The 22148-nt window shown below is 42.2% G+C and overlaps 3 protein-coding genes across 3 annotated transcripts; 1 reads left to right on the forward strand and 2 right to left on the reverse strand.

The window, feature by feature from the left end:
* The first annotated feature begins 11 nt into the window (after window positions 1–11).
* Window positions 12–2992, forward strand: arl2bp (ADP-ribosylation factor-like 2 binding protein). The gene is made up of 7 exons (XM_079162211.1): window positions 12–44; window positions 422–488; window positions 854–915; window positions 1362–1468; window positions 1642–1727; window positions 1942–2038; window positions 2273–2992. Exons 1-7 carry the CDS (start codon window positions 26–28, stop codon window positions 2360–2362), a joined length of 528 nt encoding a protein of 175 aa, XP_079018337.1. The 5' UTR covers window positions 12–25; the 3' UTR covers window positions 2363–2992.
* An 80-nt stretch (window positions 2993–3072) lies between these two features.
* Window positions 3073–11522, reverse strand: pllp (plasmolipin). Its single transcript, XM_079163356.1, has 4 exons — window positions 11023–11522; window positions 6572–6745; window positions 5782–5901; window positions 3073–4690 (listed from the first exon to the last, which is right to left on the reverse strand). The coding sequence occupies exons 1-4, from the start codon at window positions 11185–11187 to the stop codon at window positions 4583–4585; spliced, it is 567 nt and encodes a 188-aa protein (XP_079019482.1). The 5' UTR covers window positions 11188–11522; the 3' UTR covers window positions 3073–4582.
* A 2999-nt stretch (window positions 11523–14521) lies between these two features.
* On the reverse strand, window positions 14522–21945 carry LOC306699052 (protein-glutamine gamma-glutamyltransferase 2-like; the record flags this gene model as incomplete). The annotated part of the gene is made up of 15 exons (XM_079163552.1): window positions 14522–14696; window positions 15149–15285; window positions 15669–15829; window positions 15975–16104; window positions 16299–16444; window positions 16741–16840; window positions 16966–17108; window positions 17392–17495; window positions 17638–17779; window positions 18286–18463; window positions 18824–18952; window positions 19346–19464; window positions 19723–19953; window positions 20734–20904; window positions 21930–21945. The coding sequence occupies 15 exons, from the start codon at window positions 21943–21945 to the stop codon at window positions 14522–14524; spliced, it is 2082 nt and encodes a 693-aa protein (XP_079019678.1).
* Window positions 21946–22148: the final 203 nt, after the last annotated feature.

Below are 22148 nucleotides of genomic sequence, written 5' to 3' on the forward strand. Positions count from 1 at the left end.
CGTTAACGATATTATATTTATCAACATGGACATCCAGAAACTAAGTAAGTACATTCAAATCCTTTAACTGTCGTTAATTTAACTTGAGGGGCTGTAAAGTAATACTTTTGGTTCAAAATACAGCTCACACACTCTGTTTGTATTCATTCAACGCTAACTAACGTTATAGTTATTATGTGTTTAGCTAACGTTGACTAGCCTTTTGCTTACCTAGCCAGCTAGCGGTAACTAGCTGTGTTAATGTTATCGTTCAGTAAGGACCAAAACCAGTTAGCTAGGCCTGACAGGCAGCTTTGTGATTGATCGAAGTATCGCGTTTGTTGTATTGTTGCATTTGCTAACGTTAGCTAAAGTTAGGTGTTTTGTAGCTAACAGTCACCGAAACATGCGTGTTCACATGTAGCCTGCCTTCACTTTCCAGGAGACCGAGGCTGTGATGACATCGTAGAAATGCTCGACATGGATGAAGAAATCTTTGCTATTTCCAGGTGTGTTTCCAGAGTCACAGAGACGCCGCTTTTGAACATTTTCCACGCAGAGCTGTGTAACTAACACGATATAACTATTGTTTTCTAACCCTACTTTGTGAGACAAAGTGCAATGCAAAGGCCAAATAATTCAATGTTCAAGCTGTGTGTGCCATGGGACGCCAGTTTATATTTATTTTTATTGGGACTTTACCAGGTCAAAACTGAATTTACTTCCAAGGCTCAAAAGAAGTGTGAGGGCATCTCAAGTCTACAGCTAGAGACAGCACACTTAATACATACAGTAACTGTGATATTGTGATACACTGAATATAAAGTCTACCTTTAAGCCTTATGATCTTTATCTCTTGTTTTCCTCCCTCCAGCTCCTCGGATGCAGACACAGCTTTCGATGCCGTTATTGGCTGCATCGAGGACATCATCATGGGTAGGATAAGTGATGAGACCGCTCTGGTCAATCTTTTCTAAATCAATATTTCAATCTCACCATTTGTGAAACACACACATTCTTCAGTAACCTGACATTAAGAGGCGATTGTAATAGTAATAGTCTGATGTTGTAAAAACACATCTCAGCAGTCTGTGCTTAGAAAACAAATGGATAGATCTTCTGAATGAGAGAAAAGTTGCCATTTTCCTAAAAAAAAATGAAGACCTCTGTGACTTTATGAGGCAATGTTATCTTATAAAGAACTCAGGATTTAGATTCTTCAAGTTCTTCATCCATTTCTCTTAGTCTGGTATCTTTTTGTTCTGTTGGCATGGTGAAAAGTACATGACGGAGAAGTGTGCAGAGTAAATCTGAAGTGTTTCACCCGTTGGTGGTGAAGATCTGTGTTGTTCTACATGTCCGATGCTTTTCAATGCTTTTAGAGGAGGAGTTCCAGCAGCTTCAGGAGAGCTTCATGGAGCAGCACTACCTGGAGTTTGAGGACTCCGACGAGAACAAGCTCAGTTACACACCCATCTTCAATAAATATGTGAGTTCACATCTCGCTACGTTCTAATGTAACTCCCACTCCCTTCTTCAAGGAATATGGCGATGGCATAGTCTAATTTACAGCGCTATCGCAGATTAGGATTTACTGAACTGTCTGCAGTAGTCAAGTAAACTAAGACCTCGTTCATGATAACATTCGTGGCTGTTGTGTAGGTTGACCTGCTGGAGAAACATCTGGAGCAGCAGCTGATGGAGAGGATCCCCGCCTTCAACATGAACACTTTCATAAAGTGGCTCATGTAAGATGTGACATCTTAACTCTCCCCTGAGACCATCTTATTCTGGCTGTTTTCCTCCTCCTACAACAACCAAACCACTTCATTGAAAGCAACCGCTCTGCTCAAACAGTAGTTTGTTTGATGCACCTGTTGCGCCTAAGAAATATTATTTTGCAGCCAGCCACTAGGTGGCACAAACGTACATTGCATTGATGTTGCTCTCTTCCACCTGCAGGCAACACAAAGAGGAGGTGCCGGGTGACATCTTTGACCTGATGCTGACGTTCACTGACTTCATGGCTTTTAAGGAGTTGTTTCTGGAATACAGAGCAGTGAGTTGTCTGCAAACTGTAGAACATCTTGAATCCCCCTTTTTTCACTGACAACAACATAGAAATGTGGTGAATATTTTAATTCACCACATTTCTATCTTCTAGTCGGTGCATTGACAAGTCGGTGCCATATTCTCTACTTCACACTGTAAGGCTCATGCTGCATTCAAGTGGCGATGACTCACGTTTGTAATGCTTTGCTTTAATACCAGCCGTATGACTGTATGTTTCTAGGAGAAGGAGGGCCGAGGTGTGGACCCGAGTCAAGAATTGGTGATCACCTCTCTGATCCCTGCTGGCTCCAAACACACCGGGCTTCACTGAACCACAGCTCACACACATTTGACTTGCCTCCTTCTCTTTATGTTTGTGTAACACTTTGTTCATGGGCCTTCAGAAAGTTAGGGTCAGCTTGTGGTCACTTTTTTGGGGGAGTTTTGTGCTCTAATGGTGAGCTGTTGGATACATTGCCCATAAATCTACAGTCTGAACAAATGACCCCCAAATCATATGCATTCCTCTGTGTTTTTATGTGTTGGGATGGCATGTGTGTTCAAGAGCTTCTTTGTAGTTGAAGATGGAAGGTGTTCTGGGGCTGGTACTAGATCTGTGTGTTTCAGTTCATCCCACTGGTTCTTGTGTAAAAGGCATCAACACATCTTGTAAGCACGGGGAACAATTTGATATGATTGAATGTTTGACTCTGCTCTCTTTGCCTGGAATGTGTTTTTTCACAAGAAAAGAATATTGCTGAATTATTGTTTTATGAAGTTTTAAATTATTTGGTCAGTTTGAAAACTCTTTGAATTGAGTTTGGTGCCTGTGAAAGTGATTTTTTAATGTATTAAGTGATTGTGTGATGTGTCTGCAATTGAAAATAAGATCTACAGTATAGTTTTCAGTATTTTCTACTCGTTTTAACATGACAGCTGTAATTGTAAACATACACTTATGTCCCTGTTGAAATACTGTTGATGTTTCATTTGTTAATAAAGATATATTTTAAATAAACAGGTACAAGCCGTACATTGACATCACCTAGTGCTTTATTTGAACACGTGCAGGCTTGAGCTGCAGCACTAGCCACTGGATTTCACAAGTCTTCAAATTATTGGTACAAAAAGACACATAATATGTCATAAAGGCACATACAAAAGGAGTTGAGCACTGTATCTGGAAAATCAAAAGGACAAATGTTACACACCTTTTTACACAGCAAAGAGTCATTAATGTCCTGCATCTTTATAACATGCGTACATTTTTCAATTCGTTATCAGGGCTTTGGCTTGGTCTATGGAGAACTTAAGCGTCAACGTGAGCCTGTATATCCAGGAGGGACAATGTAATTGGATTTCTGCAGGACAGAGATACTTAGCAAACAGTCATTCTTCACACCTTCTGCACGGCCATGTTATGGTATTAGAGCAACTTCTTAATACGAGCGTCACAGAAAGCAAACGCGTGGAGTCGAGACGGTCATGACGTAGACCTACAGTGCTGCTCAACCAGCCTAACCAATGCAACACATACCGCTCTCTGTAAACAAGAAATACGAAACAAACAACTTCAATAACTGTGGATCTTCATTTGTCTCCTTGATAAAAGTCACGTCATAGTACCACACACATGGAGGAAATGTTTAAAATCAAAGTTTGGTCAGGTAGTCAAATTTGGAGCAAGTTCTTGTGACCAGGGTGTTTGATCTCTCCCTCTCAAAGCCCACATTCCCAGGAATGGAACAGTTTAAACTGCCTATCTGATCTTTCCATCAATAACTGACCAAGGACCATTGTATAAAACATGTTTTACAATGTTCTTATATTTGTTAGAATGGCAGAGTATGACATTCAGAATATGAACAGAAAACTGCATTTCCTCTGCAGTTCAAATTATTATTTCCTTTGAATTGTAAAGTCCTCCATAGTTGGGTGACCTGTACCTTAAAGGGGTAGTTTAACATTTTGGGAAGATAACCCGCTTTCTTGCAAAGAGTTAAAGAAGATTGATACAACCCGTTAAGTATGACGCTACAGCCACCAGCCAGTTAGCATAGCTTAGCACAAACAACAGCTAGCCTGTCTGTGTTCAAATATAACAAAAATGAATCAGTGAGCTTTGGAGGAGCTGGTGAGGGGGGACAGAAACAAGCTAGCCGTTTCCCCTTGTGTTCAGTCTGCATGCTATGCTAAGCTAACCGGCTGCTGAAGCTTCATATTTATCGTACAGACCTGAGAGTGATACTAATCTGTCTAAGAAGGTGAGATTTGTTTTCTAAATTCACTGCCTCAACATTGTGTTGTAGTAATACAGTACATTTTACACTTCCTTTTCATAGTGTGACGGCAAAAGTAATGAGTTGGACAAAAAGCTAATATAATAGAGGATATCTAAGGTTTCATCTTATTGTTAATACTGGGGTTGAGAAGAGGTCAGGATTTGGGTTACCAGAGTCAGCAGTAATACGTATCAAGTAGACTATCCAGAATAACTACAGCATCTTGAGGGAAAGAAAACACGAGGAGATCAGCATCCCATGTTTGAGTCCTAGGTCGGCACTGTGTTGGTGGCAGCGTTGCCTCCATCTCCCTTCCAGCTCAGATAGGAGAAGAAAGCACTGGCACCGTACGCCACGGTCACCACAGCACCAAAGAACTGAACAGACGGACAAAGAGCCAGAGAAACAGGGAGGGAGACATTCAGAGGAAGTGAAAGGGGGAGAAGAGATACAATTATACCTTTTTACATGACTTCAGGAAGCAGGGCAAAAGTCTCAAACCTTCAACAGTCTAAATAATTCAAAGATTTACACCTTTATATACTCACATCTATAAAGATCCCGGGTACTTGTGATTCAATCACTTTAACAATGTCTTAATTGACCAATATACCTGCTAAATGCTAATTTATCTGGACCGGTGTGCCTCAGTGGCAATAAAATGGAGCTGATAAGAGTGTGTGGGTGTGTGTGAAGTCATGTGTGCTAAATGCTACCGTGACTGTAAACCAGCATGGACTTTATCCTGTGGAAAAGACTATGAAGCAGCATATCCAGCAAGCTTTTCCTGACACTGGTGATCATACACACAAACACACAAACACACACACACACACACACACACACACACACAGACACACACACATACACACTCACACACACACACACACACACACACACACACACACACACACACACACACACACACACACACACACACACACACACACACACATTCTCTTCCCATATGATACCCTGCTTCCAAATTCTTTTGGGTTGTTCATTGACTCGGCAGAGGGGAGGAGCTAGTGGCAGCTCTGGTACAAAGGTAACTGGACTGGCCTTAAAAACACGTCTAATCAGGCGACAGGCTGCAGCCATGTGAGCAATATGAAAGCCTCGCCTTGCGTCTTATTCTGCCTCTTTCACATCTTAACTTGGAGGTGTGTGTCTACCTCTCACCGCCTGATAAGTAAACCTGCCATCAGCAACACACCTATAGCCAAACAGTGGCGGCAGTGATAGGGGAGGGGGGGGGGGGGAGACGCAGAAAATGTGCAGAGCGTTCAAACCTTGGCTCACTGAGGACTGCAGGCCTAGATTTTTATCTGGTGACCAAACTTTTGTTTCTTCTCACAGGGAGTTGCCTTTGCAGACATAATTATCAGAGAATAATGTCCGACTGGTTCTTGCATATTCAACCAGGTCTTTGTGTGCGAGTCAGTGTTAGTGGTGTCAGGCGTCTTACGGCGGCAGCTGCCATATGTCCGTAGAAATAGCTGTAGTAGCGGTAGGGATGCACGGATGCTGCGTTGGCCAGGAAGGCGGTCAGATAGAGGACCGTGGCTGCGGCGTGATACACCATCACCTAGCAAAAGAGGAGAAACATTAGCCACAATCTGAAAGCTTCTGTCCCTGTGTCCCCTTTTGTCTATTGGCCCACACCTTTCTATTGTCTTTTGGCATTCTCCTTTCATAACCTACTTCACTGTTCTATTTCGTCAGCCTCTTTTCATTTGATCAAACCTCAAGTGATCCTTGATCCTTGACAGGGATACTTCAGTGTAAATCCGTCTTGTTTTTGAACCATTTATCAATGCATTTAATGACCGAATGCCCTAATGTCTTGCTTAGGAGACAGAAGAGAGAGAGTGTACCTTATCGGTCAGCCTGCATCTGAATATGACTAATATCAACAGCCCGGAGACTCAGTGGTGTCAGTGGTATCATTTTAAATTAGTTTTGAGGATTTCACATGAAAGATGTGCTCTTCTCACTGGTTTGAAGGATAGATTTTTTTAGGTATCAAATTCTTCTCAAATAATAGCATAGAACGCCTTTTTTCAAACTATAGATTGTTGTTTATTCAGCCATCACTGTTTAATGTTATAAAGACGGCTTTAAGGTCAGAAACTGATGAATAAAATTACATTTGATCTAGTTTCTCCACACCCTGGAATACCACTCTCAAAACCTATCATTCCACTTGTCTCCCTTTCCCTTCCCTTCCTCCCCCCTTCCCTTTTGTCCCATCCTACCGTCAGGGGCCAGGGGACGAAGGTGAGTTTTTCCTGGGCGCCGAACAAGATCATGAAGAAGAGGACGGTGGTGAGGATCCACAGGGTGACGGCCACAAACATCACCCAGCCATAGGCTGGCACCCACGTGTAGGGGGCGCTGGCTATCAACGCCCACTGGAGCAGCCCCAGAAACTACACAGGTGAGAGAGAGCAAACAAGCTAGACCAACTAAGAAGAGAGAGAGAGAGTTGAAGTGCTGACATTAAAAGACATTAACTGTTAATAAATGAAAAGTAGTCATTTTCAAATTAATGAAATATGTGTTAATGAGATCACGTTGGGGACAACTTCGAGCCTCTACCTCACACAATTGCATCCAAACACAACTGTTAGAGGACAGGTTAGCATTTTTTCCAATTACGATAATATTCACACGTGCATTTCAAGTGTTCGTACCTCCTCCTCCGAGGATATATTTTGTGACATCGCAAGCAAACATGGAAGTGACTGAGCCACAATGGCGGCTAACGGTGCTCGCAGCCCAACAGGACCTGAGTGTGGGCGTTACGCTTCCACGATGATGCGATGTCAGCGGTAACCGCTCTATGAGAGCAGTGCAGAGCGGTGTCGATTAGCTAGCTAGTGGGACATGAAGGGAGGGACTCGCCTTCTACCAGAACAAAGAACAGAGAAGCTCGGTTTATAAGACACGGAGAGAGGGAGAGCGACTTCATTCTCTGCTCAGGCTGCATTACTCCACTATACTATATCTTTACATATCAATTAACATTGAGTGCCATCTGCAGTCTCTTACTGGAATGAGTTTACGCAAGGCAGATCCGCTGGTTACATTTTGTGCAACCAAGGCATCGGACTGTTGTAAAACAACAGAACCCCCGATGCTTATGAGCAAATCAAACCTGTTGTTTTTAATTATTATTTTACAGAGCTGTTGAAAACGGACCCATTGAAAGCAGTTCGCAGATCCATGGGAAGTTTTCAATGTGTCGGCATCCAACACGCCTGCTGATGTTCAGAAGAAACTGTGCAGGATAATTCCTCAAAACAACATGTTTGATGTGCACATAAGCACGCAGGGGTTCTGTAGTTATTTTACAACGGTCTGATGCCGGTTGCACAAAATGTAACCAGCGGATCTGCCTTGCGCAAACTTCACAGTGCGCAACATCCCTCCAGTAAGAGAGTGCAGATGGAACGGATACCTGCTGCCTTCAGATAAAGGAGAGGCCTTCGGTATAGTAGTACTGTCACGACAGACAGAGATTTATTCTGCTATAGCTGGCTGCCATAACCGCAAATTGAAAAAAAGCATTAAAAAAAGCATTGTTACTGTCACAACAATGAACTAAATCATACATGTTACAAAACTGATTTTTGTTTGCAAATTCATGTTTCTGTTCATGCAACAAAGGGTAATTAATGAAATATATGTGTTCACCATTGACCATGATTGTTGATTTGGCTTTTATCTACAAATGCTTAGAATTTGTGAATTTGGCTGCTGAACGTTTTAAATATAAATGTATTTAAAAGTCATTACAATTCATCCCAGGGGAACATGAATGTGTGCACCAAATTTCATGGCCATCCATCCAATAGTTTTAGAGACAAATGTCAACCTGCTGGTGGCCCCACAGGAAAAGTCAGGGGATCACCAACGTCAGTAGGATTCATCCTCTGGAGAACATGAATGCCTGCATGGAATCCATCCAGCAACTATTTTATTTTGACAAAACCAAACATCCTATAAACCATGGTCAATGTAATATATAGAGAGTGATAGATGCTGCCAGCATCGTTGGGCATGGTCTTTATAGTGTACAGTACATTTATATCTGAAATCCATGCCTAACATTTTTCACATATGGCTCTTTAAAACAGAGACGTCATCCAGACAGAAACCCCACCAGAGCCTCTCTTTGCCTCTGTGTCTCCCTGCTTCTGTCCCACGAGAACGGACACGAAAGAACAGTCTATTATGTATGCAGAGATCGAGTTTCACTTTTTACACACCTGATACACACACACACACACCCACACACACAGTGGGCACTCTGATGTTGACCTTTACTCAGCGCTCTGTTTTGAACTGGAGCAACAGCAGATAGTCTGAACTTCCTGAATGAAACTGTAAAATGTTCCCACTAAGATCCAAAGCATATCTATTACATCATTAATATCGCCACACTGCCAGGGCACTAAGGGCTGTCACACAATTACTAGCGCAGGAAACTAACAAACTTAAATTAAACATATGTATCCCACCTTTTTATTACTTTAACACTGAATGTAATTCTGGACAAATCAGTCGCAGGAGAAAGGTGAAATAATGTCTAATTGTGTGATAAGGAGGACGTTTAAGCATCCATCAAGTCAAACCATGCACACTACAACAAGTTCCAGTATGTATTTATTATGCAGATGTATTTAATTACGCTGAATGCATTGGTCATATTATTTATCAATATTGCATTAGGAGCTGGACTATGAATGAGCGCAGTGACGTAGACAAGAGAGACGTTTGGTTTCGAAACATTTTCAAATAACTTTTCTGCCACTTCCCTTTTTTTGCTCCTTTTCTCTTCCCTTTCTGTTGCTGTTGGGTGGGTAAAATGGAAAATGACCTTGCCACACACACACACACACACACACACACACTGCTGTGACTGGTTTTGATGCTGCCAGCCGGAAATAAATTCTCTTATATGTTTGACTTAAGTAACATAATACAAATGAATACAGTTTAATTTACTATTATTGTGTAATTATGGAAATGGTATCATCATTTAAATATGTATCTGGTTTTACTGAAACCTGCCCATGGTTAGCTTGAGTATGAAAAGTCTAACCAACCTTTTTGAAATTCTCTTCTTACTCCTTCTGCGTAAGACTTAGTTTGCGAATTGAGTTTGACAAGTCAGCAAAATGAAACATTTCAGCTCAAATGATGACCTGATTAAAACAAATCCCCTGAGACTAAAAGTGCCACAATACAAATGATCAACATGCCTGTACAGACGATGATCCTGTATGGGTCAAATCTGGCCATGAAGATTTACTGTCTAGCTAGTTTAGTGTTACTGGTGTATTCACATTGGAATAAGCCTGTTTATCCGTTCACACTACCAGAAACATCATAGGCCAAGGTTGTTGCTTATTTTCACCAATAGTTGGGCTGAAACGATGGCTCCTGTAGCTGTCGTTTGGTAGAGAAATGTTGAAATTCACCTCAGGGTTTACCTGCCGCACCTCATAAACTTAACCAGAGTTAAACAACTTTTTGATACTGCTAGATAACTGGCCCGACTACTACAATGCCATCAAAAGCCAATAAAAGCTTGCCACTCATAAAGCACAGAGAGGCAACATGTTTAACAATCCCATAATTTACAGAATGAACATTGTAGCTCGGTCCTTAATAAAGGAGAAGCTACTGTATGTGTTCAGTGTAATGAAGGGATGGTCAGAGGGGTGTGATAGGAGGGGACAGCGCCTTCAGGGGACAAAGATCTCCAGTCACATGTCCTCTGTGTGGACAGAGTTTAGTGCAAATACATCACCGGAGAGGGGAAATGACTTTGAGCTGAAGCTCGGTACTGTTTTCCTGATAGCCTCTGTGCTCCATTCAATCTTCATACCCTGCATTAGAGCAAACATAACAGTCCCGCTGACTCTCACGATCAAATGTTATCTCAGAAATGCCTCAGTCAATTTCATTTTCAGCTCTCAGCTCTATGCCAGTTGCTAATTTGAGCAGACATGACCGTGTGTGAGGCTTTGACCACTGAGTGATATTTATGGTGCACCAACTGAAGCTTGTTGACACACATTCAAATTCCCGTGGTACCAGAAAAAGCTATACAAATATCTTTATCCGCAGCTGCTGTCATGTTTGACTGCATGTTGGACAGTTTATCATGTTGTGTGGTTTGCCTTTAACTCATCCTCAGTAATGACAGGTAAAACAGGTTGGATAACCCTATCCACACATTGGCTCTCCAACATATCGTTGCTGGCATTTTATGGGAGCAGAAAATGGACTGTAGTGTATATGGAGTTGATCCCACATACACCGTCCTGCTGCCTTAAATTCTCTCCAGAGCACTAAATGTGTATTAATCCGGAGAAACTAGCCCGCCCCCAAAATGCACTTTTGAGGAAATAAATGAGCCTTTCTGAAAAAACCCACTTCAACTACATAACTGATTCTTTTAAAGATGGGTAAGTGGGGTAAGGAAGTCAGAAAGTACTGGGAGACTAAAGCATTGGTTTTGGTCTTTTTTGACTTTAAGAAAAATATAGAATATCACCAGCCTTATTCTTTGATAACCTGGAAATTTGTCCAATAATGGCTTCCGTCATAATGAATACATTAGAATAGAATAGAAGTTTGCACTGTACACAGTTGAATCAAGTAGAAACCGAACAGCTCTGCGTCTGTTACATACTATTTCAGCCATCATGAGGACGGCCGGGATGCTTCGGATAAAGGACATGTCCAGCATAGTGGTGACGTTGGCGGCCATCCCTCGGAGGCTGCTGCCCCCCTGCTGAGAGCTCTGGGAGTTGGGGGAGCTGGTTTCCGTGGTAACCTTGGACGGGAAGTCTGCCATGATCACGCAGCTCAGCTGAAGACGGGTGTCTCAGAAACAGCGGCACCAACAACAAACTCCTTGAGAATGAGATGCAGTCGCAGGATAAACGTCTGAGGAAAACTTTCCTCCTCCGACAGTTTTTTACTCCTCAAAAGAACACCTGAATGTTGGGATTCAGTAACCATTGACTTCATCCACTGATGGCAACAGCAAGACTGAACCTTCAGATTAAAGTTAAGTTATGTCCAAAACACAAATATGAAATAAAACACAAATGTACAATGTCCTTAGAGTCATAAAAGAAAACTGTCGAGAGAGTTAAAGAGGAGCCCTCCAGTGAAACCTCCGATATCCAGCAGTTACTCTCTCCACCTGCACTAACAGGTGTCTAATGGTGCTGGTGTGTGAGTCTCTGTACACCTTGCCCTCTCTCTCTCTCTCTCTCTCTCTCTCTCTATCTCGCTCTCTCGCTCTCTCGCTCTCTCTCTCTCTCTCTCACTTACACACACACACACACACACACACACACAGTGAGTATTTCATCATCCTGCTTTAGTCTCTCCCTCTTTTACCGTCTTTATCTCCTCCTAGCACCTCCCATATATCTGACAGAGGTCTCTGACTCAGAGTGACTCAGTGTTTGAAAACCAGGAGGAGGTGGAAAAAACACAGAAATTGACACAGTGACACCCTCTTGGTGTTGATGTATGTTCATATTTGTCTTCTGCATGTATCATGTTAAGACAAATGGGTGATCTGCTGTTGCACTCAGTTTAATAATTGACACATATGACCTGATAGAATGCTGCAAATGTGTAACTCAAATTAGAAAAATTCCTACAAGGAACCAGCATAAAACAACAGTGAGGAAGACTTTTGTGTGCTGGTGTTTCAAAGTGAAACTCAGTCTTTTAGGCTACTGGAAAAAATGTTTCATCTCATTTCTAACATTGAAAGTCCAAAATAAAGAACAGTTAAATAGTATAATAGCAACTATCATTCACTCCATCACTTTTACTAAACACACACTATGTCATATGGGTCAGACCATACGAACACAATACGAACACACAAAAACAGCCAAGAATAAATGACTATAGCCTAGTACAATAAATAGATCACAACTTGTATTTATTTATGTATTTTCAATCTCTATTATAAGCTGATTCTTTTTCTTTCTTTATGGAGGTAGGCCTACATATTGATTTGTCTTTTCTATTCTGCTGAGTTGTAAGAAGTCAAATACAAATTTCCACTAAAATGGACAATGCAGTTTGTATTGAATATGTAATGTTATCATGTACATTGGTCAGATGTATGGCAAACTATGCTATATGGCTAAAACAAGTCGTAAACACAATGTATGGTAAGGGTGTAGAAACTGACACGGTATTTATATAAATGTAAGAAAACTTTGATGTCAGAAGTGGGATTCGAACCCACGCCTCCAGGGGAGACTGCGACCTGAACGCAGCGCCTTAGACCGCTCGGCCATCCTGACCTGAGACAATGTGAGTGACAACAACAGTATAAATAGATGGTCATACTCTCCATTCTACGATGGTTTATGTATTTATGCTAGACCGTTAACTAGCAGACAACGTCATGTTATTCAATAGCAACAACGGCTCAACTTTAAACACGGCTCTGTTGCTCTCTCTGCTGGTGTTTTAGCTGTAGTGGTACAATGTCCTTGGTTGTAGGTTAATCGTCAAACTCCGACTATGTACAATAAATGCTTTCACTAAATTACCATTAAACGTATTAAACTCCTTGTTTTGAAATAGGAAACTGACGGGCGCAGGCAACTAGGTGAAGAGTTGTCCAGTGAAGTTCATGTTCATGTTTTAACATGAGTAATCTCACTGTAATAATGTAATATGTAATAAGGAGAGACGACATTTTGCATGAATCGGACTTAATTCTCACTTACAGGGTGAGGCGCTGTCTACTTGCTGAATTATAAGTCCAGTTAAGTCCAGAGTTTGAGGCCCTTCTGTCTGGTTCCTCTGCTGCTTCTGTGCTTTCCATCTCCAAGACTGCAGACCTGATTGAGTGTAATCAGCAGCATTGGACACATCTGGGCCCGGTTTGCATTTCAAGCAAGAAGAATATGTGTTCTTCATGTATCAAATACAGGCCATCACCCATTTTGACACATTATGAGCCTTTTATCATCCCATATGGGTAATCAAAGAGTGTGAGGAATCATTGTGTAATAAACTGGTAACATAAGATGTTTGCAGCATGTGAAACATTAAAATGTTAATTATATAGAAAATACTTGTTATGCAGCTCGCAGAAGTTTAACAACTTTTCTTATAGATGCATTCAATCTCTGCAGATGAAGGCAACAAATGTTGTTTCAACCACCAGTGTACTTAATACATCTTATGTCCCTACACTATTTTAAACTCCTACTCTTTGACTGACAGTATGAGTCCCTCTGATGTAGAATAACTTCCTCTGTACAGTTTCACATCCCCATCCCCTGGGGATCCATCCCCATCCCCTTCGCCTCGCTCAGACATCAGTGTTACAGTAATAACATGTCATCAAGTGAATACTGGTGAAACGATTATTTTTATTGAAAGCATGCTAGCATGTATCATATCAGCTTGAACACAGAATTATTATGAAAATCATAAACATATTAGGATTAAATTATATGAAATTATTGGTTTCTTCCAATCATATTTAGATTAAAATAGGATTGAAAACATGCAATAAGGGACTTAAGAAACACAACATGAAACATACATTTTTGTGAAATCAGACACTTTTCAACAAGTGTGCAAAACAAAGCATATAGCACAATGTTTTTAACCACTGATGACCATGATGGTTGTCATTTCATTATCGGGGACAAAAAATCTGCTGTAAAGTTGATCAGGAGGAAAAAAAAAAAGATGGAAGGAAACTTGGCTATTCAGTCAAGTAAGAAATAAAGAAACGAAATGGTACAGAGGAGGAACATAAGCACAAAGCAAATCATTCTGTATTTACATTATTTCTAGAGGCGTCACCTCTGTGCATTTCCATGTAGTGCCAGGCATAATGCAAAGTCAGACATGTCCTAATATGACACATAGGGGCTTAAACACTGTATATTTATAAGTGGATAAGGTCACAGTCATCATGGAGGACACATCTCTAACTGCCTCAATTTAATACTGATGACTTACATAATTAAATGGGACCGTCAGCGAGAAGATGTCTATTTCTATATAGTTATTCTTATTGCTCGTCATCTGTGCCACAGAGTTGGAATCCGGCAAAATCAGATGAATGATGGGGCCTCCAGCATCAACCAACCCACCGCGGAGTCGTGTCCCAGTCAGCGCAAAGGTTTTCAATAACATTCAGTGCATATAGGGCGGTATTTCTTGTGGACAACCACAGTGGCGACTCCCTTCACGTCCTTCAGTCTGTCAGAGTCAAAGTCCACAAGGAGCTTCTTGACCCCCGGCCGCACGGGTGAGAACGAGAGCCTGACAGACACCTTCTGGCTGGGAAATATACTACCACTGAAAGAGAGAGAGAGAGAGAGAGAGAGAGAGAGAGAGAGAGAGAGAGAGAGAGAGAGAGAGAGAGAGAGAGAGAGAGAGAGAGAGAGAGAGAGAGAGAGAGAGAGAGAGAGAGAGAGAGAGAGAGAGCAGTGCTTTAGTTTTATATTGTAGTTTTGATCTGTTGCCATCGCTACATGAAGGATATTTGAGAGTCATCCTCAGGGGAGCATGAATGACAATCGAGGCAGTGGCTGCTTAAAAGTTTATGTCACTTTGAAAGTTATCATACAACATGACCCACTGATCGAACACAGCTAGTCCGGCTACTAAAGCTAGTTTTTGAACTGACAGTTTGTTTGAAAGGATGATTAGATATAACCACTGTCTTTGATTCTAGTGTGTGTGATGCACGCAGTGATGCCAATTCTTTGCACGTGCTTTGCAGTGAAGGTGGCTGACTCAGTACTCACTTAACAGGGATCTCAGTGACCGACAGTAGGCCGGCCCCTTCCAGAGTGAACATGCCACCCTTCAGAGTAACTGGTAGAGGATTGGTGAAGGAGATGAAGGCTGTTACTTGTTCCTGTTGAACAGCCTTCCCAGGCACCTGGAAAACAGACGACAGATGTTTGATCAGGGTACAAATGACAGTGTAGGAAATTACAGTTTCCGATTTAGAAACACAAAATATCAAACATCAGTAACTAAATCTAGAGCCCGGGTTCTTCAGTGAAATTACAGGCAAGGTTCTTGAGTTCCTAAAATCTGTTGAAACATCCTTCAAGAATGATTTGTGAGATGTTTGTCACGCAGTTAAATCTCATATATGAAACATCAAACTCATGCGTAAATCTTATTTTAGACGTGCACTCGCAGTTTCATTCTAATCAGTCCTCTACCTTTCATAAACACATCACACAAGCATATTAAACCTTATAAATGCTTTCATGGTCCTACTATGACCTCTGGGCGTGCTCAGTGTGTATTCACCTGTACGAGGAGTTCAGGCATGCTCAGTGGGATGTTGGCCACGGTCATGATGGGCTCGCTCTCTCCCGGAGCCTGTAAGAGGGCTTTCACCCTGATCGGATTATGTTCAGAGACACACTTGGCGTAGTCGTCATAGTGCAGACGCAGCACTTCCTTGTGGGCTGAACACACACACACACACACACACACACACACACACACACACACACACACACACGCACACACACACACACAAAGAGAAAGTATTAAATGGGGAAATTGCATATCATGGCGCACCAGAGACCTTTTGTGTATATTTTGAGCTACCTTGGTAAGCTGGCACTGTCACACTGACTGTTTGTCTCTTGCACTCCCCTCGGTGGATGGAGTTGTAAGTTACAGCGGTGATCAGCACGGTCAGCTGACCATGAGCCTCTCTGCCTCCTTCATTCTTCACCTGCAGACAGAATGGATTCATGACTGGATGAATGGACTGACCGCTGTGTGTGATCACTCTGATGTTATATCACACAATGCCCATAAATCAGAACAGAGTACAAGGAGGAACATGAGATACATGACGTAATTGAGGCTACTTATTCTATCATGTCATCCATCCTTTCATTCAGCTACAGTCGGAGCACGACATACCTCAACAATCACATCAAAGTCCGTCCCAAATACAGGCTTAGCATGCTTGATTGACAGCTTCAGTTGTCCTGGTTCTGCGCTCTCTTTGGTCGGCTCCGTGACCCGGCGTCCCGCCTTCTCGTACACCTCTCTCTCCTTCTTGGAGCCTGTGAAGAAGATGTTGGTCAATGACAACTGATCCTAAGCATGAGCAGATATTTCACACGTTAAACGGTGGAAGTTACAGAAAGCATGGAGCTTCAGATCAGTTTTATGATTTCTCTTGAATCACAAGTCTTACAGTCAGAAGAATAAACTGGGGGAGCCTACACATTGTTGGCGAATGCTGTATACTGAACTGAATGTGATTATAGTCAATAACATACTGATAGTTTATCAGTATGGCTTATGTACATTTCTGCAATCACTGATCTACTCCTCTGTGTGGGACTTTCCGACTAACCTTCAGGATATTTGTAGTGTAGAGTGATATCTTCTCTCTGGTTGCCATAAACACTTTTGGTGCTGATGTTCCTCCCCACACTCGCCTGGTCCACTTTGATCTGTAACGATAACAGCAACAATCATCATCAGCACTGTTCTTTTTTTAAATTCTTTGGCTTTAAAAAGTGCAGACGCTTTTTAACTTGAGCACATATGAGTGTGAATCAAAACAAAAGACAATCACCTTCTGTCGTCGGCCATCGCGTTGGACGATCCATTGGACGATGTCAGCGTTCACCTCGGCGAAAACAAACGGAGCGTCGTACTTTACTCCTAGATTTCCCTCCTTGATGGCCGTCACTGGACACGGACCGCAGCAAAACTCACCTAAAGAGTAGAAGTACAGTTTTCTTTCAGCCACTTCCTGCATGCTTTTTTTTAAAGATGGTATTTCAATTTGATTATCAGGCCTCTGATCTAAAGTATCACAACATGGTCCCACAGAAAGCTAGCTGTGACAATCCTGGGAACGGTTTAAAGCGATGAAAATCAACAATGAACAGGTGGGATGTACATTGTTTAGTTTTCAATGTGGACACAGTGAGAAATGTCTTGTGAAACCACAGATAGACAGTTAAGTAGGAGAGAGAGGTGAATAACAGGAACGTACCATCACTCAGTTCTTGAGGGGTCGGGTCCAAAACCTGCCAGCCGTCATTTCCTTTGGGAAGATCACCTCTCCTCATCCAGGACTCGACCCAGCAGTGGAAGTTCCTAAATTTGTGAGGAGAGGAATGGAGGATATAATTCATTACATGAGATGATGTAACGTTTTCTGCTAAATGTTATTCAGAATCTATGTGTGAGTGTGTGTGAGTGTGTGTGTGTGTGTGTGTGTGTGTGTGTGTGGTCCTACCAGCTACTGTCCGCCTTGTTTCTTTCATCAATTCTCTCCAGTCTTTCATTTAGCAGGACGTCGATGGAGAGGTTTCCGTCGACGTCATGGGCTGAAGCGTAGTTGGTTATGAGGCGTGTTGGGATTCCCAGACAGCGCAGCACTGTGAACATAACACAGATCAGACTGGGACAACTCATTCTTCTGTCCCTACCTACATTCCTTTCCATCCTTACTTTCTTTTTTTATTTGTCCCACCAAATTGTCTTTTGTCTGTTGATACTAAGGTTTTAGAATATTGGAGACCCACACTTTATGCTAAGCTATGTGTGCCAGCTGCTGGCTGCAGCTACGTAATCACCGTAGAGAGGGGCAAATTCACAAAAGGATTCTGCGGCTGCTAAATCTGCACAAATTGGACTTTAAGAAAACATGTAATTCTAGCATCTCGGGGCTCCTGCGCAATGTGCACATTTTTTCTAAAATTAGATAACATGCATACATTTCTTTGTGAACCTGAGAGTGGTATCCGTCTTCTTAGCTAACTCTCGTGAAGAAAGCAAATAAGTGGTATTACCAAAATATTCCTCTAAAAACATGCCTTATACAGCCAGTAGCACTCATGCGGATCGTTCAATCATGTAGCAATGAAATCTGTGGAGGCCTCACCTGTGCAGGCGACGGCAGCAAACACCCAGCACTGGCCATATTTGACCGCCCTCACCCCGGCCTTGCTCCACTGTTGGAGGATCGGCACGCTGCCGTTCCATTTGTACGGTGGGACTCCACCAGAGTACGGCTCCAACCAGCGACCGGTCAACACACCCCGGTCACCGTTAGAGTTCACCTGGACGGGTGGAGACAACATGTCGAGGAGAAATCTTAAACGCTGCATGAAGCAAAGGGTTGAATAGATGCGACATATCTTCACATATCTTTTTGACAATATGTGTATAGGATTGTATGGAGGGATCATGTGAGGTAAGTACCATGACAACTCCTCTTTGGGGTCCTATTGATCTGGTTTGATGGTATTTCTGGGAAGGAGCTACTCTCCCCAGGTGTTTATAACAATGAATGTAAAAGGGCATATTGGTTAGATCAGTAAAGTAACATATGTGTTCCCACTCAGACAATAAAATGCCTTTTTTTTTACTGTTGTTAAACCTTCAGTGTCGTTATAGCAGAGAGTGAAAGAGATCGTCACCATCGCAGTGATTATCCTGCTGACATAGACGGGGTCAGATCTGAGCTTGATGTCCATCTCTGAGTTTTTCAGGGCATCCTTGGAGTTGTCCAAGACTTCAAAACAGATGTCCATCACATAGTCCTCAAACTGAGGGACAGAGAGTCACAGTGAGACGGACAGAAAACACGAGGGATAAGCAAAAAAAAGTAAGGTTGGTTGTTGAACAGGAGAGGCTTCTCAACCTTTTTTAAAACAGATTTCAAATCACATTTGTTTCCCATCTGTGTCTTGAACCACCTCCCTGTCTGGAACAAGCCTTTGTTTATGTGGTTTGGTTACATTCTCTCACCTCGTCCAGAAGTTTCCTCCGTCCAACAAACACATTTCCTGATCCAGCTGAAGCACCCAAGTGTCCACTGTCACACTGCTGTGACAATTCACACAGGCCAACTACTGGCCTGACAGACACAGACGTACTCAACCCATTCACACAGTGTGTGCGTGTGTGTGTGTGTGTGTGTGTGAGAGAAAGAGAGCTACCTGTCCATAACTCCAGAAAATACTCGTTATGCTATCCCAGGACCCCATGTAAATGACTCCATCTTCATTCATAACATACTCCTGGAGCAGACTCTCATCAGGGAGGTACAACACGTCATCTGGTACACAAACACACACACACACACACACACACACACACACACACACACACACACACACACACACACACAAAAAGCAGAAATAACAACATCAATTTGCAATATGAATTATATCATTATTATCATAGCGTTTGAGGACCTCAATTAGAAAAATGTCAGGCGCTGCATGATGACGTTTAAAAGCTGTCGTCTGTGAATGTGAAGTCAGTCATCTTGGAGAAAGCACATAGCAGACAGCGTGTGCACAGCATGTTTTACCTTTGCACCACGGGTTGAAGAGCAGGTGGAACTTAATTTTGTCGTTCTTCTCTAAAATGCGTCCATCAGGTGACGTCATCAACACAGCCAGACGGTACTGGCCAATGATAGCGTCCGGTGGACTGTGCAGAGTCAGCAGCATTTCATCCTGCGCTCCTTGCTGGTTGAACCACCACTTGTCTCCGGCCCCACGCTCCTTCTGAACTTTGATCACCACCTCGTCTTTCTTACCTGAAGAAACATTAAAAAACACTTATATAGTTCACGAAACGGAGTGTTGTACCGTCGATTCAGCTTCTTGCTGTTTATCTGAGCCAGAATCACAAAACGTTAGTTTTAGTGGTCTGCGTAGGACAAGTGAGGGAAATACACTTTGTCACCATAAATGAAATGGAGGATTCAGGACAAGAATTGTATTGTTTTTACAGAAGAACACTGTAGTTTGGTTCTAGGGCTGACTAACTATTAACTAACTGTAACTTAACTACATTTGTTCTCTATTCTTTTTTTATGGGGCGCAGGATATCTAGCAACACACAGGTTGTCTTACGAAAGCTGTTTAATATTAGATAGAAAGTTACTTTATTCATCCCGCAAGGGGACATTTTTCCACTACAGCAGCATTTATGGTACAGGTAAAGCAATAAAGTGTGAAACGTGTTTCATGTTCATATTCGACATGATTTAAGTGTTGGGATTCAATAATAAGCTCCTACCACTCTGCTGTAGCAATGACATGGTAGTGAATCTGGTAAAAGTGACTAGTTATTCAAAGTTATAGAATGATGGAGCTCGCTTGGAAGAGAATAATACACTCCGGTCCAGAGGACAGGTAGAAGGGTTGAATCGACTGCAGTCAAAATGTATACTTACTTGCTAATTACGTTTTTTGTTTTGTTTTGAACATATTTTTGTCTTGCTAGGGTTCATCATTTACTTTTTAAATGGAAACTAGCTCAGATTGACCCCCCCCCCCCCCTCCCAGTATCTTCTCAGTGAGACTGTACTCACCAAGGTGCAGGACCAGTTCCAGGTGGTGTTTAGGAGGCAGAGTCTCAGAGCACTGCACAGTTATGGAGAACGGTTGACCCCTGCGGACAATCAGGCGCTCCCTATCGATCTCCCTGGTGCGGTGAGCCAAGTTGTTTTCCCGACTTCTCAGATTCACATCCATAATCAATCCTAAAAGAGAAAAAGATTAACAATCCATGAACTGTGTCTGTGGTCGGCTGTCTTGTTGCCAACTAAAATATTGGCAGCGATAGAAGAGTTTCACCTAAGTTTTGACCTCACTCAGTTGACATAGAGTTGCATTGTGGTTGAACTTGATGACTAAGTTGTGGCCTTCAATACATGTGTTCTCATGTGGGGAGGAATGAGGAAGCCTAATAACATCTACCTACCAACACCTCTCAAGCTCACTGATAAACACGTCATATTTCATATTTTGTTTGTTTAATCCGTACAAAAACCTATGTGTCAAAACGACAAGTTGTGATCTAACAGAGGTTTGTGTCAAAATTTGTTAGCTTTTTCCATGCCAAGCTCGGTGACTTCCTGGAGTCTTGACGTCATTATGACATTTCCAGGCAACTAGTGGAGATACCAATGAGATCCTGTTAATTAGTGAGGCTTAAAGGTTAGATTTTGTTACCCGTTGACAGAGCCAAGGTAGTTGTATCCCTGTTTGCAGTTGTTATGCTAACCTAAGCTAACTGTCTCCGAGTTCAGACATTAGACATGTTCTAATCTACCTCTCCGCAAGAGAGTGAATAAGCATTTCTCAAAATGTTGAATTTTCCTTTAAAGTAAAATCAATAAATGTACTCACCTGGGGAAACTGAATGCGCTTGAACGATAAATGTAGCTCAACCAACGTACTGTAGCATGGTGGTATGCCAAAAGCAAACACATATATATTTTTAAATGTTCTTTTAAATGTTGCCTCCTTTGGCGAGTCGGATCCCTGTCTTAGCCAGACTTGTACTTGCTGCAGGAATTAGGATGGGTCATATCACACCCAAGTGTCGAGTCATGCATCAGCACATTATTCACACACATAATAATCTCCCATACAGTTTGTAATACGGACTGCAAGGAGATAGAGGGAGCAAGATATCTAGACAAAAAGCACCAACGTTAGATAGATAGATAGATAGATAGACAGACAGACAGACAGACAGATAGAACAATAAATAATCACTTACCCCTGATGTTTGCCATAGCTTCTTCCTATACACGTCTAGTAAAATGTTGCCCCTCGGGTGTCTTTGCGCTCTTCTTTTTGGTGTCCATCCCAGTCCTGTATTTATACACTAAACTGTCCCTCCCACTTCTCTGACACACACTCACCCTAAAACACTCACTCACTCCATCCCATCTCCCCTCTGTGACCTCTGACATCACTTCGGGTGTGTGCATGAGTG

Source organism: Pholis gunnellus (genome assembly GCF_910591455.1).
Source record: "Pholis gunnellus genome assembly, chromosome: 7".
Lineage (NCBI taxonomy): Eukaryota > Metazoa > Chordata > Actinopteri > Perciformes > Pholidae > Pholis > Pholis gunnellus.